Genomic DNA, 16834 nt, shown 5'->3' on the forward strand with positions numbered 1-16834 from the left:
CACTGCCTTCAGCATGTTTCTGTTTAGCTTGACCACTGAACACTTTTTCAGAGTTAGTAGACAGGCTTACTGCATTTCCAGAATTCAAGAGTGCCTGCTGGATTCCAGGATATGTAGTCTGGGAGTCAGCAGACTATGGCCCATGAGCCAAATCCGGCCCACTGCCTGTGTTTGTAAGTAAAGTTTTATTGGCACATGGACATGCCCATTTGTTTACATACTGCCTGCGGCTGCTTTGCCAGGACAAGAGCAGAGTTGAGTACAGGCGTGCCTTGGAGATATTGTGGGTTTGGTTCCAGAGCACTGCAATAAAGCAAACATCGCAATAAAGCGAGTCACACAAATTCTTTGGTCTCCCAGTGCATATAAAAGTTACGTTTATACTGTACTGTAGCCTGATAAGTGTGCAGTAGTGTTATGTCTGAACAAAACAATGTATATACCTTAATTTAAAATATTTTATTGCTAAAATAAGCTAACCATCATCTGAGCCTTCAGCGAGTCACTGATCACAGATCCCTATAACAAATGTAATAATAATGAAAAAGCTTGAAATATTGTGAGAATCACCAAAGTGTGACACAGAGACACAAAGTGAGCAAATGCTGTTGGAAAAATGGCACCGATAAGCTTGCTCGATGCAGGGTTGCTGCAAACCTTCACATTGTTTAAAAAAAAAAAAAAGGCAGTATCTGTGAAGCACAATAAAACGATGTATCCCTGTAGACCTGACAGACCAAATGATCTGCGAAACCTAAAATATTTATCTGGCCCTTTACAGAGAAAGTTTGCCAACCCCAAAGCATTAATAGTAAGATTTGTTCACTTGATCAAAGCCACGTTTTCTCTTAAAACCACTTTAAAGGTAATTTTACTATTTGTATGATAAGGTAATTTCCTGTAAAATCAGTATTGTTACTTATCCTCGTGTCTTCTACGCTGGACAACACAGTAAACCACTCTGGAGTGGGGGCCTGGCGCGCTGGTCACGGCATTTCCTCTTGGTGCAGGTACTGAACGACACCTGGGTGTCCTTCCCCTCCTGGTCAGAGGACTCCACCTTCGTCAGCTCCAAGAAGACACCCTACGAGGAGCAGCTGCACCGCTGTGAGGACGAGCGTTTCGAGGTGTGTGTGCAGGCCCGCCTTCTCCACGGCCCTGCCCTCGCTTTCCCCAGTTCATCTCCTCTGCACCCTGGGCTGTATCCTGATCCTCCTTGAGCCCTCTCGTCTCCTTTAGAGTATCAGGGATTCCAGCACTTTCCAGCAGGGGGCAGCTCCTGAAAGGCTCCCTTTTCTGCCTTGCTGGCCTCCAGGCTGGCTAGGCATTGTGTGTGTGTGTGTGTGTGTGTGTGTGTGTGTGTGTGTGTGTGTGTGTGTGTGTGTGTGTGTGTGTGTGTGTGTGTGTGTTCATTAACTAAAATTAGGTTCACTTAAGTAAATTTTTTTAATGCAAATTTTTACCGAGATCATTGTAGATTCACATGCAGCTTAAAAAATAACACAGAGTGATCCGGGTGCCCTTTCCCCAGTGGTAACAGCTGTAAATCTCTGGCACAGTGTCAGAGCCGGGATATGGACATTGACCCAGCCATGATCTTATTCACGTCTCCCTAGTTGGACTTGTATTCGTGGGGGGCGCGGGGGGGCAGGGTATCTTGTGCACAAGCATGTGCATGTGTGTTTAGCTCTGTGTGGTTCTCTCACCGGTGGAGGTCCATGTATCCAGCACCACAGCCAAGATACTGAACAGTTCCCCGACCAGGAGGATCTCTCACACTGTTCCTTTATATCCCCATCCACCTCCCTCCCCAATTCCCAGCATCCATCAACCTATCCTCCACCTCCTTCACTTTGTCCTAAGTGGAATCAGTCACATGGTATATAACTTTTGGGGATTGGCTACCCCCAGCACACGTTCTGGGGAGTCACCCGGGGGCTGTATGTACCACGCGTCCCTTCCTCTTCATTGCTGAGTGTAACGTGCTTTTGATGCCTGTGGGAAGGGTCAGCCTAGGACCCATTCCCCTCCTCAGATGGGTCCGCCAGTGGTGAGGTCCAGGTGATGCCATCATCGCCCAGGTCTGGACCGCCCCCACACCCCCGTAACCAGCTGTGCTCCCTCCAGTCCCCCAGACCCACGTCAGGGCCACCACACCCTGATGTCTATCGTCCCCTCTTCAGTTCTGCACATCCCTTCTGCCAGCCCAGGCCCGTCCCTAGGGCCCCACTGACGCCCCGACAGCTGACCCCTTTCTGCTTTCCTGTCCATAGTTAGACGTTGTCCTGGAGACCAACCTGGCCACGATCCGGGTGTTGGAAAGCGTGCAGAAGAAGCTCTCCCGGATGGCGCCGGAAGACCAGGAGAAGTTCCGGCTGGACGACTGTCTGGGGGGCACGTCGGAGGTGATCCAGCGCCGCGCCATCCACCGCATTTATGGCGACAAGGCTCCGGAGATCATTGAGAGCCTCAAGAAGAACCCTGTCACCGCTGTCCCCGTCGTCCTGAAAAGGTGTCCTCATGCTTCTGACCACCCTGCCTGCTGCAGGGAGCCCCCCAGCAGCTCATTAGTGCTGTTTGTCACGGGTGTAATCGTGAGGGGGTCCCTGGGGTCTCAGTCTGGTTGGTTACAGTGTTTTCCAGTCTTGCTTCATCTCCCCATTCCATCCCCGAGAGGAAAGCACAACTGTCAACAGTTGTTTGTGTCCTCCTAGAACTTTCTGCCATGCACATAACCATATCACAACGTGAACATGAAAAGTAACTATTTTAAAGCACAAATGGGACCATCCTATATCACGGCTTGCCTTTTATTTAATCATATGTTTGGGACCCTCACTGTGCCAGTGAACAGGTATTGGTTAAATGGCTGCCCTCAGCCAGGTGCTGTACCCAGCCCTGGGGCTACAGAGCCAAACGAGCCCAACACAGTCGCTTCCATTGCGGGGTTCACAGTTGAGCAAGGGAGCCCGGCGGTCGAGCCAGCAGCTGCATAGAGCGCAGTCAGTTCTGTGGGCCAGGACAGCGATGTTTGAGAAACCTTAAAACTGGCTGTGCGGGTTCCACAGGGCCGTTACCCCCTCCCTCCTTTATACAGCACAGAGCCCGCTGCACAGGCCTGGAGCTGGCGGTCCCGAGTGTGGAACATGTCCAGTGGGTCTGTGGGTGGAAGACAGGCTGGCCCTGCACAGGGGTGACTCGGGCGGGTGTCCCGGGTTGTCCGTGTGCTGAGCCCCTCTGGCCCTGCAGGCTGAAGGCCAAAGAGGAGGAGTGGCGGGAGGCCCAGCAGGGCTTCAACAAGATCTGGCGGGAGCAGTATGAGAAGGCGTACCTCAAGTCCCTGGACCACCAGGCCGTGAACTTCAAGCAGAATGACACCAAGGCCCTTCGCTCCAAGAGCTTGCTCAATGAGATTGAGAGTGTCTATGACGAGGTGAGGCCCTCCTCAGCCGGGGTCGGGGCAGGCTGCCCGGCCCAAGCTCTGGCTCTCCTGGCCTCGAGCAGATGGCCAGCTCTCTGTGCCTCCGTTGCCCTCGCTGGGCTGCGTAGGGGTGAGGATGGGTGTTTCTGTAGCACCCAGCATAGGGCTGGCCCAGGAGGCAGATTGAGGCCACCCTGCCATTGTCAGCAGAGAGGGGCGACTAGGGCTGACCGTGCTTCTGTGTGGCTCTGGACTCAGTGAGGGGAGTGGTTGGCGTGGGCTGGTGAACGGGAGCGAGTAGGTGGGAGGCTTGTGCCAGCACCGGGTGATGGGCAGGACCATGGAAGGGCTGGTGGCAGGCGGGGAAAGGACAGAGGCAGGGAACGTTGCGGGGTGGTGACGGACCGGGTGTGCGGGGCTGAGGGGGCCGGGCCGGAGTGCAAGCAGTTGCAGGTCTTCCGGGGTCTAGCCAAGTGTCTGTGAATGAATGATGGTGGGCAGAGGCCCGTGGTCCTCCCTGAGCCTTCCTCACCCCCAAGGCAGCCTGGGTCAGCTGGACTCGAATAATCAGGGTGCTGCTCGCCTCGTTTCCCCCAGCCTCTGAGTGCTGCTGCAGGCCTTGGTAGTGGGAGTTGGGCCTCGTTTTGGTTCCAGAGCTCAGCTGGGCCCCCAGCCATTGTGATGCCCTCAGAGCCCCGTGGCCCTGGACCCCCTACTTGGAGTTCTCCCAGTGGGTCGCTTCCCGTCTAACAGCCGCCCTGTTTCCCCAGCACCAGGAGCAGCACTCGGAGGGCCGCAGCGCCCCCTCCAGCGAGCCGCACCTCATCTTCGTATACGAGGACCGGCAGATCCTGGAGGACGCGGCCGCCCTCATCAGCTACTACGTGAAGCGGCAGCCGGCCATCCAGAAGGAGGACCAGGGCACCATCCACCAGCTGGTGCACCAGTTCGTGCCCAGCCTCTTCTTCTCCCAGCAGCTGGACCTGGGCGCGTCCGAGGACTCCGCCGATGAGGGCCGGGGGAGCCCCCAGGGGCAGAGTGCAGACCCTGGTGACCGGAAGAAGCCAGCGCCCGGACCGCAGAGCAGCGCCCCGGAGGAGAAGGGGGCCTCGGGCGAGGCGCCGGCCACAGAGCAGCGGCCGCCGCAGCACAAGCCCCTGGACGACGTCTACAGCCTCTTCTTCGCCAACAACAACTGGTACTTCTTCCTGCGCCTCCATCAGACCCTGTGCTCCAGGCTTCTGAAGATCTACCGCCAGGCACAGAAGCAGCTCCTGGAGTACCGGACGGAGAAGGAAAGGGAGAAACTGCTCTGCGAGGGCCGCCGGGAGAAGGGCAACGACCCCGCCATGGAGCTGCGGCTGAAGCAGCCAAGTGAGCCCCTGGGCCCAGGGATGACACCATGGGGGCTTGCCTCTGAGATCTGGGAGGGGAGGCGGGCCAGCTGAGCAGCTGCCCCAGAGCCACGGGCCACCTGCAGTGGGAGGCGGTGACTCCAGATCCTTCCTGGTGGTGGCCGCGTGGGAGCCGGGCCCTCCGTGACCATGGTGCCGCCCCCTCAGGTGAGGTGGAGCTGGAGGAATACTACCCGGCCTTCCTGGACATGGTGCGGAGCCTGCTGGAGGGCAGCATCGACCCCACGCAGTACGAGGACACCCTGCGCGAGATGTTCACTATCCACGCCTACGTGGGCTTCACCATGGACAAGCTGGTGCAGAGCATCGCCCGGCAGGTGAGCAGGTGTGGGGCAGGCAAGCGGGCAGCACCTCCCTGCAAGTCCTTTTCCTTCACTCCTGTGCCTGCGGTTGATCCCGTGCTTGGCACCTTTCCTTTTTTTTCAATTAAGGTAGAATTCTTGTAATACTCACCAGTTTTAAGTGAACGTTTCAGTGGAATTTAGCACATTTGCAGTGTTGTGCAACCATCATCTCTGACTAGTTCTAATTTCCATCTTCCCCCAAAGAAACCCTGTCTCCATTAGCAGTCACTCCCCATCCCTCCTCTCCCAGCCCTCTTCTGTCTCTCTGGATTTGCCTGTTCTGGGTATTTCACATAAACAGAATCACATACTATGTGGCCTTTTGTGTCTGGCTTCTTTCACTCAGCCTAACATTTCTAAGGTTCATCCACAATGTAGCGTGTGTCAGTATATCACCCATTTTTATGGTCAAATAACATTCCGTTGTGTGGAGGGACCACATTTTGTTCTTCCATTCATCCGTTGATGGACACTTGGGTTGTTTCCACCTTTTGGTGGTGGCGACCAGTGCTGCTGTGGATGTGCGTGTGCGAGGATATGTCTGAGCCCCTGTTGAAAAACCTTTCGTGAGGGTTGTTTGGCAACATGTAAAGAAACTGTGGCCCACTTTTCCTGGCGGGGGAATATCCGTGACGTGCATCAGCGTCACCCACAGCTGAATGTCAACAAGAGGAAATTGGTCATAAGTATATAAACAGCAAAACCCCAGACGAGTCGGGTGTGGTCCCGGGACGTGGGTCCTGCTTGGTGACCACTCGAGTTGTTGTTCAACTTGACTTTCATTTCCTGGTTATCAAGTGAGGCTGTTCATCGTAAAGTGGAAAAGAAGCAGAGGAAGGAATAATGTCATTACTCTGCCACCCAGGTACAGTTACTAGAAACATTTTAAAAATGGCAATTCCTTCCAGTTTTACAAACTTCTCATTGAAGTAAAACACATACAGAAAAGTGCCGACTCCTCAGTGTGCAGCTCGGTGGGTCTTCACAGATGGACACCCCACCCGTGTCCCCTCCAGCCACCCCCCCACTCACGGGCACCCGCTGCTGATTTCTGACACTGGGGTAGAGTCCCTGGTCCTGAAGCTGCATAAACTCAGCGTCTGGCTACGTCCAGGCAGCGCGATTCTCTGAGATTCCTGTCTGTTGAGATGCCCGTTAGCTCCTTCATCGTCCACCTGGGAAGGATTCCAGGGACGAGCTCCCATTTGGGCCCTTGGAGCAGCGCTTTGCATCCCCTGTGGGCCGTATGTGTGCATGACCTCTGCTCCCCTGGGTGGGGTGCAGGCAGACACAGCCAGCCTTGGGGGGAAGCTTCCAGATTCCTGGCCCACTCTGGTCCTGCCCCGGGGGGCCGGGGGGGGAGGGCTCTCTCATCTCTCCTGGACCGAGTGAGTCGGCTCCCAACAGGCCACAGCTCTCGGGAAGGCAGCCCCATCTGTAGCACCGGGAGGATTGGACCATATATACTTTGACTCATGCCTTTTTTTAAAAACAAAACTCCTTCTCTCCACAAATGTCTCCTGTAAAACCTGTTTTAAAAGACAAAAGAAGCAATAAAAATGGAGCCGTTTAGTTGGAGCCATAGTGAGGGCAGGACCCCCACGTGTGGCTCACAGGGGCCCCTCCACGCAACACCTGTAACCTGCAGCATCGTATCCACACTCTTTACTTCCTTGTATTTATTTATTTTTTAAAGTAGCATTTCTTATTTTCAGTAACAGCAACTAACGTTGATTGGGAATGTGCTGGATGTCAGGCACCATATGAGACCCATGTGTGTCCGCGCGTCGCTGTGCGCACTCAGCAGAGGGGCACACAGAGCGGAGCCTGCGGCCCTAAGTCTGCAGTAGCCTGTCTGGGCCACAGCTCACGCGCAGAGGGGCCGACTCATGCCGACCTCGGCCTTTTCCAATCCTTGTCTCATCCTAGGCCTAAAGGTTTTAAGTATGCTTATAGGTGTTAAAGGAATCACTTGTGTTTATGACTGAACGCTGGCGGAAGACGATCACTGCTTTTATGATTACCCTCCCCTTTTTGGCACACTTCCGTTTGCATCTTTTCTGTGCGTTTCTCACACCCAGGCAGGGTTTGCTGGTCTGCTCTGGTTGGCTCGGGTTTGCTATTGTCTGGTTTGGTCTAGTTTGGTCTCGCTTTTGGTCTGGTCCGGTTTGCTAGTTTGCTCTGATTTAGTCTGGCCTGGTCTGCCCCAGTCTGGTCTGGTTTAGTCTGGTCTAGTTTGCTCTGGTCTGCATCTGGCATGGAGGTCGCCCTGCACAGCCCATTGGACGCTGCTCTTCACCCCCACCCCGTGGACTTTGTCACACCGTCTCTGGGTGAGGTAGGGGCTCCAGCAGGAGGTGGGAGTGGTGGCTGTGCCTCAGCCCTCCTGGCGGGCACACGCCAGGCACCCACTGGCCCTCCCTCCCCGGCAGCTGCACCACCTCGTGAGCGACGATGTCTGTCTGAAGGTGGTGGAGCTCTACCTGAACGAGAAGAAGCGGGGTGCTGCCGGCGGGAACCTGTCCTCCCGCTGTGTCCGCGCCGCCAGGGAGACCAGCTATCAGTGGAAGGCCGAGCGGTGCATGGCTGACGAGAACTGCTTTAAGGTGAGAGGCCAGCCACGCTCAGCCCCACACAAGGCTGGGGGGAGCACGGCGGGCACCCACGACAGGAGCCCAGTACCGTGTGCTGCTTTCGCTGGGCCTCTGGACGCAGGTCCTGGCCCCGGAGGGCACCACAGGGCCTGTGAGGTGGGAGCCCGGCACGTGGTCCCTCAAGGAAGGATGGGGCTTGGAGGCTGGTGAAGAGGGATCATTGATGACCTTTTGACCTCATCCTCTGCCGGCCTGGGCTGTTCTCGTGGCTTCAGGCTGTTTGTCCCCCTCCTTCCCCAGGTGATGTTCCTCCAGCGCAAAGGGCAGGTGATCATGACCATTGAGCTCCTGGACACCGAGGAAGCCCAGACAGAGGACCCACTAGAGGTGCAGGTGAGGACCGCAGCCCTGTGCTCTGTGCCTTGTACACACCGTGGGGGCCAGGGGCAGCCACAGGCAGCATCGTGGGGCTCCCACCGCGGGAGCCCATGCACATGCTGGCCGAGCACAGGCCGCAAAACGTCCACCAGAGAAGCCTCTGTGTAGGCTGAATGCTCTCCTTGGAAACGCATCAGGAGGTGGGAGTTGCGGGTGGCCTCTCAGGAGCCAGGGGTGTGTCCCAGGGCCGGAAGGCCGTGTGGGAGCCAGGCCGGCTTCCCCCGAAACCCCGGCTCCTGCCACCTGCTGCCGACACCGTGCCATCCGCCCATGGCCAGCCCAGTCACTCAGACCCCGCGGCATGTAGCCGCCGCGCTCCCTGTGCATGAAGCTCAGAGCTCTGGGTGCCCCCTGACCACCAGGAGAAAACCCACCTGGCCCACACGTTGAGGTGCACATTCCGCTTGGTGCCCGCACGCCAGGGAGCAGGGCCCAGAAGCCCAAGCCGCCTTCACAGAGCTGGGGCGCCACCCACCACAGCCTCGGGGGCTCCCTTCACAGCGCCCTTCGCTGGAAACACTCCAAAACAAGGGAAGGTAGGGGCCTGCACACCCGGTCCCTTCCAGAAGTTTCCAGCAAATGTGCTTTTGTTAAGCTTGAGTCTGGAGGAGCCTCGTGCTTTAACAGGGTGGTGAGCAGTTGAAGGATCCCTCGGACGCTGCAGGCCATGTCTGCCCTGGACCTGGTGACCGCTCCGGGCCCCCCCTTTACTCAGCCACAACTCCTGCCGGTGCTCTCCCTCTTCCTACCTGCTGTCTGTGTCCTGATGTCTGTTCCTGCCCACCCATCCCCCAGAGCCCGCTCTCCTCCGTGTCAGGGGCCTCCTGTTCCACGTGAACTTATCACGTGATGGATACAGGAAAGTCGTTACACAGCAGGGATTTATCCACCTAAGCACGAAATGCCATAAATCATCTGAATAGTGGCCTGGGTGTGCGTGTCCCGCTCCAGCTGAGCCCTTTATCGGGAGCTGCAGTCTGCTGGTCTCTATCACAGTTCAGGGTCCTCGATAGCTGTTATCCTAGTGCTTCGGGAGGGGTGGGGACAAAGTCCCCGGGAGCCTCTGATGACCTGGGCTGCGTCTCCCTCTGTCCCCCAAGCACCTGGCTCGGTACGTGGAGCAGTACGTGGGGACCGAGGGTGCGTCCAGCTCGCCCACCGAGGGCTTCCTCCTGAAGCCTGTGTTCCTGCAGAGGTGAGAGGACTTTGGGCCCGGGGGCCTCTCCCACCATTGCCAGCACCCAGCGTGATGGGGTTTTATTAGTTTTCACGGGATCAAAGGGTTTGGGTGGTGGTTTTCATTGCTTCAGATTGCGTTTCTCCAACCCTGGGAAGTCAGGCATCTTCCCATTGTTGCTGGGCCACGAGGACCTTCTAGTCTGCAAATCCTCCTCGCCCCCAGGAACCTCAAGAAGTTCCGCAGGTGGCAGTGTGAGCAGGTGCGCGCGCTGCGGGGTGAGGCCAAGAGCTCCTGGAAGCGGCTGGTCGGGGTAGAGAGCGCCTGCAACGTGGACTGCCGCTTCAAACTCAGCACCCACAAGATGATGTTCATCGTGAACTCCGAGGACTACATGTACCGCCGTGGGACGCTCGGCCGGGCCAAGCAGGTGCCCCTCCCTGCCCACGTCCCGGGAACCTGGGGGCCAGCCCACAGCTGTCTGGGGTGCCTGGGCCATCCTGATTCTTCTCTCCCCCGCCCCCTGCAGGTGCAGCCCCTGGTCCTGCTGCGCCACCACCAGCACTTCGAGGAGTGGCACAGCCGCTGGCTGGAGGACAACGTGCCGGTGGAGGCAGCCAGCCTGGTGCAGGACTGGCTGATGGGCGAGGAGGACGAGGACATGGTGCCCTGCAAGACGCTCTGCGAGACGGCTCATGTGCACGGGCTGCCGGTGACCCGCTACCGAGTGCAGTACAACCGCCGCCCGGCCTCGCCCTGACGCTGCCACGCGGGCACCACGACCCGCACTTAGTGCAGTTGCTTCCTCGGCCTGTGTGTCCATCGGGCGTTTTCATGAACAGTGTGAGGGGAGCAGAGCGTCCCCCAGCCTTGCTGCTATGGGCTGTGAGCTCCAGAGAAGGGCGGGTTGTGTCGGCTCTCGGCCCCACGCTGCCATCCCTCTTGGCTTCCCCGCTTCCTTTGGGCCCGTCCTGTGCCAGAAGTAAAGCACTCCCCGCACTTGCACTCTAGGGGCTCAGTCCCCACTGGGAGGGGGAGAAGCAGTGCACCGCTCAAGGCACAAGTGAGTGCGTTCACATGCCTGCTGGGCTACTCCCGTCACACATGCCAAATCCCCAGGCTTGGGCACCGCTGGTCCTTTCCTGCGTATGGTGAAAGTGGGTGGAGAGCCGCGCAAGGGCTCACGTTCAGGAGGGGTCAGCGTTTGAGGGTCCCTGACGTCGGAGGAGTCGGGCCCAGGTGGACCTGCTTGAAAAGCATGTCCTTCCCAGGCTTCTAGAAACATTTCCCAAGCTGGGCAACAGCCTGCATCTGACAGTTCGGGCATCAGCTTGGCCCAGCGGGTGCCTGCCTGGGGTCCTCGGTCACTTCGAAAGTGAGAAGAGCCCTTTCAGCCAGACTGTTGGGATCCTGCTTTGACATCCAGACAGAGTGGGCAGGCGGCACCAGAACTGGCCAGAAGACCCTGCTCTGGAAAAAAAGAGACTCAAACCCCATGTTGATCCGACAGCTGGACTCTGGGCACGTGAGGGGAGGGGGCCTGGCCTGCCGCACCCGCTGAGCTCGAGTGGTCCCACCCTGGGAGGGCCCTGGGGTGCGGTTGTGTACCTAAGATGGACGTTCTAGAAGTATATATATGCACACATATTTATTCCTTTATGCTCTCTTAGTGGTTGTAAGTTCTACAACGGCCAAGTCCCACGGCCCCTCTGGGGGTGACAGCCCTCTTCGTGGACTTCTGCATACCCACCCCAACGCCTCCATTCCGGCAGCCACCCCCCGGGGCGGGTATGGTGTGAGGGGCAAAAGCTTCTTCTGTGCCAAGAATGCCAAGCAGTTCGGGCTAGGAACCAGCTTTTTGAACTTCCTGCACCATGAGAAGCTCTGGCCGGGCCCCTGACACCATCAGCGAGTGGGCTCCACTGACCCGTGGGCCTGGAAGAACCCCCGTGCAGCTGCCTCTGCCAGCCGCAGCCCTTGCCTTCCTGCAGCTGAGCTGTGCCAAACACCCAAGGTTCCGGGAATTGGAGACGTGTTTCTAGAAGTTTACCTGTGGAACTCGAGGTTTGCAAAGCCTGTGACTCCAGGCCTGGGCGATTCCGAGGCCAACCTGTCCCACCTGGGTGTCTCCTCACCCGTGTTTTCTCACGTGTAATCCATGCACTTTGTACGCATCCTTGTTTTATAAGAAGGAAACTTATCAGAATTCCTGAACCAGACCCTCCCGGCAGCCGTCCTCCTCGGGAGCCCGCAGCCCCTCCTGTGCCTCTGCCTGGGCCTGGGGTGCGGGCCATACCCCACCAAGCCCCCCATCCTGCATGCTTCTAGGGAGCATCTCTTCTGTTTTTGAAGAATTTCTGTTCTGGGGCTTGTACTTCCTTTGCAGCTGTTTTGAATGTAGTTTTCCTTTTCTATTTATTTGCACATTAAAGCTAAAAATTAAATATTGATCTAAAGCTGTGAGGTTCAGTCAGTCATTTCCTGTGAGCAAATCTGGGGGTGACCTCTCACTGCCAGGGGAGTTGGCCTGACCGCAGGGAGTGTCTGCACAGGCGTGCCTGGGAGTTCTCAAACCCCATGTGGGGACCCCCCCCCCCGTGGCTTCCCTGTGGCTGCGCAACAGGGTCCTGTTTCCCCTGGGGCATGGCCCCGCCTCCAGGGTGTTTTCTAGAATACATAAGTCCCCTACATACAAGCAAGTTCTGTTCCGAGAGCGCATTCGCCAAGTCCAATTTGTTCCAACGAAGTTAGCCTAGGTACCCAACTAACACCATCGGCTATATGGTACTGTACTATAATAGGTTTATAATACTTTTCACACAAATAATACATGAAAAACAAACACAAAAAAATAAAACATTTTTAATCTTGCAGTAGAGTCCCTTGAAAGGACACTGGTACAGTACAACAGCTGGCATACAGGGCTGGCGTCAAGTGAACAGGTGAGAAGGGTGACTGACTGGAGGAGGGAGAGGAGGTGGGAGATGGTAGAGCTGAAGGATCGTCAGCAACAGGAGACGGAGGGCAAGCTGCAGTTTCACTCACGCCTGACGCTGATGGAACCCACGTTCTCAACTTGAAGGTTCGTATGTAGGGGACTTGGGTGTGTTCATTCCCAGCTCAGTTTTCGTATTTGCTGGAAATGAGAAGTGTTTCCTTCCAGTGTTGCACATGCAAAACATAATTTGAAGACTGCAGCGTTTGCTGTGAGCTTTCTGTGCCTGCCCACCCGCTTCTGACACCAGGTCCAGAAGCCCACAGATGGCGGGGGATGCGGGGTCTCTCCCTCCTCCAGCCCTACAAAACCACCCTCCGTGCTCTCTGGTCCCCCCTCCCAGCTGCCCCCCTGCCCCCTCCTTTCCTCTCACCTCCTGTGTCTTCACCATCATTGGGTCCCCTGAACATCTCCAGGACCCCCTCCTACCAGCCCCACACCTGCCTCCAGGTAAGAGGGAGCCCTCAGCTCTGCTTAGGGTCCTCTTAGCTGCCCCTCACCCTGCGAAGCTTTTGCAGCACAACTGGCCGACCCCCTCCCCTCCCACTCAGTGCCCACTGCCAGGCCTCACCCATTGGGTCCCTGAGCTCAGTTGGCCCTGCCTTCTGCCCAGCCCACCCTGCCCACCTGGCAAGTCCTCTCCCAAGAGTTGTCCCCAACCTTCCCAAGGGGCCACAGCTGCCTCCCAGGGACCCCCCCCCCCACGCCCCTGGCAGTGCGCAACTCCCCAGAGGGTCAGAGCTCCTGGGGAGTTTGTGACCGAGGCTTGGTGCTGCCCTAGATTTCTCCTGCCGCAAGCTCACATCCGGCCGTGTCCAGGGCCCGCTCTGTGCTCCTAGACTGGCTTTTGTTGGAAGCCCTGGGAGGGCAGGGCTGGGAGGCAGATGGCGGTTGCTGCAGCTCCCAGAAAGGACACCCGGTCCCAGGAGAGCAGACAAGAGGCGTCCCCAGGGACCTCTGTGGCGGGCAGAACTCCTGGCCCCAGGATTCCAGCCCTAGTGGACACCTTCCAGAAGAGTGCCTGCCCTCGAGTGGGCAGTGCCTGTGACTGGGATGAGGTTCCTGGACAAGAGACAGGAGGGAGGGTCTCCGCTGGCCTGAAAGACAGCAGCTCCATGTGGCAGAGGGGGCTCGGCAAATGTGGATGAGGATCTGGGCCCTGCGCCTACATAAAGCAGCCCTCATCCTAACGGCCCTGCAGCTCCCCTTCCGGCCTCCTTCAAGTGGTGCGGAGCTGCAGGACCAGGTGGGCTGCCCTCCCCCTCCCTAGCATGGTGGAGGGGGGCGGGGATTGCCTGTGGTGCTTGGGGCAGCAGTGGAGTTGGGGGGCTCAGGTAGAACATTTACTCTGTTCCTAATGAGGTGTTGGCCTTGCTGGGTCTTTGCAAAATAGAACTAGCGCGATGCACCTGATGTCCTGGCTGAGAATGAAGCTGATTGTCCTAAAAAGCAAGTTGACCTAAAATCAGTCTCAGGAGGTCCGTGGCGGGCGTGGGGGTGGGGGGTGGGGGGTAGAACTGGTAGCGGTGGGACTGGTAGGGATGCAATGTGCCCAGAAAGAGCCTGCAGGGATGGGGGATGATGAGCATGCAATACCTCCAGCCCTGCCGGAGGCTCTCCAGAACCTTCTCCATGCAGCCCTGTGTGCGGGAGCTCCAGCCCACAGGACAGGTGAGCAGACTCAGATTTGGGGTTCCAGGGATGAAGCATAGGGCCTCTGTGGTTGAGAGGGCTGGACCTCAAACCTTGGTGCCCGGCAAGTCGGGGGTCACAGCACCCACCTCTCATTCCGGTCCGAGGGTTAATGTCCCTGGCCGCAGGCCGAGGCCCAGCCCGGGAATGAGGGGAGATCCGGGCACATTTGCAGGTACCCATCTGGCTTCAAAGTACAACATAAAGAAAACACAATTTCCACAAAGATGGCCATCCCGAGAAGCATTGCCTCGGAAGGACTTGAGGGGCTGAGTCATCAATGACCTCCATCTTCCAGTGGAGACGGTGAGGCAGGAAGGGGCAGCCAGGGAGGACAGGCTTGGGGGAGGGGCCTTGGAGGGTCTAGATGAGGCTGGAGGATGAGTCGTCCCAGGACTAGCCACTGGCTTAGGTCTGTTTGCCGTTTTTTTCACTTATCTATTTATTTATTTATTTTTTGCAGTACGCCGGCCTCTCACTGTTGTGGCCTCTCCCGTCGCGGAGCACAGGCTCAGCGGCCATGGCCATGGCTCACGGGCCCAGCCGCTCCGCGGCATGTGGGATCCTCCCGGACCGGGGCACGAACCCGTGTGCCCTGCATCGGCAGGCGGACTCTCAACCGCTGCGCCACCAGGGAAGCCCTTTCACTTATTTAAATTGTGATAAAACACACGTAACACAACTTACCACGCGACCATTTTAAGTGTACAGTTCAGTGACATAACGCACACCCACGTTGGGAATTCCCTGGTGGTCCAGTGGTTAGGACTCGGTGCTTTCACTGCCGATAGTGTGGGTTCGATCCCTGGTTGGGGAACTAGGATGGCGCAAAGCCTTGCAGCGCAGCCATGAGTAAATGAGTAAATAAATAAACAAAAAGTACATCCACGTGGTTGTATAACCATGCCCACCACCCATCTCCAGACTCTGTTCATCTTCCCAAACCGAAACTCTATCTTCGACTAAACACTAACTCCCCATTCCCCACACCCCTAGCCCCTGGCAACCACCCTTCTGCTTCTTTCAGTCTCTGTGCACTTGGCCACTCTAGGGACTTCATACAAGTGGAATCATACAGTATTTGTCCTTTGGTGACTGGCTCATTTCACTCAGCCCAATGTCTTCAAGGTTCATCCATGTTGTAGCCTGTGTCAGAATTTCCTTCCTTTTAAAGCTACTGTTATGCCTTTTTTGAAACATGAGTTTTTATGGAAAGTGACGCACGGCACAGAAAATTCCAACAGCACAAAAAAAGCTCACAGAGAAGAGTAGGTGCCCATGTCCCTCCCCCCGAAGGCAGCTTCCCCCAGTGTCCCCCAGGAGGTATTCACGGGGCTTGTCATCCGATTGGAAACAGCGGCCCTGCACCTCCACGGCTGTTTCCGTGGCGGCAGGGGTGAGGGGGGGTTGTTTATGGCCCCCCGCCCCGCTGCCGGAAATTTCCCTGTACAGACGTCTTCCTGAGCGTTTCCCTGTACAGACTCGCCATAAATTCCTAGACACGGAATTCCTGAGTCAAACCACCCGCCTCACGCTCCAGTCCGCCCTATCCCTGGCAGGGAAGAGCTGCCGGGCCCAGCTTCCCCTGAGCAGATTCCCTGCTCTCTCCTGGAGGGCAGCAGGGGGTCCCCATCCCCGTCTTCCTGTGCGCTGTGGGCGTCACCATCATCGCTGGTCACGTGTGCTGTGAGGCGTAGGTGTGGGATGACTTTGTCATTGGTGCTGGTGGAAACTGCTCAGAAATGAGGGAGAGGTTCCTGGCTGAGACCCCTGCCCTGACTGGAGCTCTCCAGGCCTATATCCCCGCCGACCAACCCTGGGGCTGGGGGGCAGGGACCTCGGCATCTCGGCCTCTGGCTGCACTGACTCTGTCCAGGACTGCTCGGTCATTTCCTGGCTGGTTCCCATGTCCCCGAGTGTGTGGCTAGATTAGGGTTCGCCATACTAGGACACGGCTGCATCTGACCCCCTCTCCCACCCCTAGTTCATTTCTTCTTCCCTGACCCCCACTGCCCCCTTGGGGTCCATCTGCTCCCAGACATTGCCCCCACCACTGTAACCCAGCCCTGACCTCACAGAGACTGAGCACCCCCAGTGCAGGGCTCCCCCAGGGTAGGACGGTGTAGCTGCTCTGAGGTCTGGAGCGGGGATCGTATTCAGGACGGAGGAGTACCCTCCCCTCTGGGTGGGACGTGGAGAGGTCTGAGGGATGAGGACCCCAAGGGAAGGTGGTTCAGGGGGCTCTCTGGGCTGGCTGGGCCACCCCCTCTGGCTCAGGTATGGCTGTGGCCCCTGGTCACACCTGGGACCCCAGGCTGAACGTGGGGTCAGGACCAGAGCAGAAGCGGCTTTGAGAACTGGAAATGGGCACCCCTCCCAGAGGGGGCTGCAGCCACGCTCCCCTAAGACCCCCAGGACAGCGCATGCTCAGCATCGGGGGTTCTGGCTGAGAACCAAGACCTCCTCAACAGGCTCACAAGGCTTGCCCCTCTCTGCGCCTGCCGGGGGACCTGTGCTGGGGCGTGGGTGAGGCTGCATACGGCAGGGTAACCTCCACAGAGGGCCAGGGGCATCTGGGGTGGGGGGGGTCCGCTCACCTGCCCTGGCCTCTGATTTGGGGTCCTGCCTGCCAGAGCCGGGGGTGGGGTTTGGGAGGAGGGGGCTTCAGGAAGGGCCAAGCGTTCCTGATGGAGGGAGGGGAGCGTGGCACAGAGGGCTGGGCTGTCATGAGGATGGGGCCGAGATGTGATCGGCCAGC

General features: G+C 57.6%; 1 protein-coding gene across 2 annotated transcripts in view; it reads left to right on the forward strand.

The window, feature by feature from the left end:
* The window catches only part of SIN3B (SIN3 transcription regulator family member B), a 37476-nt gene extending 25631 nt beyond the window's left edge, over window positions 1-11845 (forward strand). The window contains exons 10-19 of one of the 2 annotated variants that reach the window (XM_022558825.3): window positions 1011-1127; window positions 2274-2512; window positions 3250-3433; window positions 4192-4795; window positions 4984-5153; window positions 7613-7786; window positions 8075-8167; window positions 9313-9407; window positions 9615-9819; window positions 9919-11845. In XM_022558825.3, coding sequence (XP_022414533.2) covers window positions 1011-1127; window positions 2274-2512; window positions 3250-3433; window positions 4192-4795; window positions 4984-5153; window positions 7613-7786; window positions 8075-8167; window positions 9313-9407; window positions 9615-9819; window positions 9919-10149 — 2112 coding nt within the window. In that variant the 3' untranslated portion in view covers window positions 10150-11845. Of the gene's footprint in view, window positions 1-1010; window positions 1128-2273; window positions 2513-3249; window positions 3434-4191; window positions 4796-4983; window positions 5154-7612; window positions 7787-8074; window positions 8168-9312; window positions 9408-9522; window positions 9820-9918 lie in introns of those variants that run through there. The other variant, XM_089905236.1, reaches the window with a different exon arrangement.
* The last annotated feature ends 4989 nt before the right edge of the window (window positions 11846-16834 follow it).

This window comes from Delphinapterus leucas, unplaced genomic scaffold (genome assembly GCF_059928025.1).
Source record: "Delphinapterus leucas isolate spDelLeu-1000000601 "Yukka" unplaced genomic scaffold, BTC_Dleu_Yukka2 spDelLeu_asBTCV2_sq25, whole genome shotgun sequence".
NCBI lineage: Eukaryota > Metazoa > Chordata > Mammalia > Artiodactyla > Monodontidae > Delphinapterus > Delphinapterus leucas.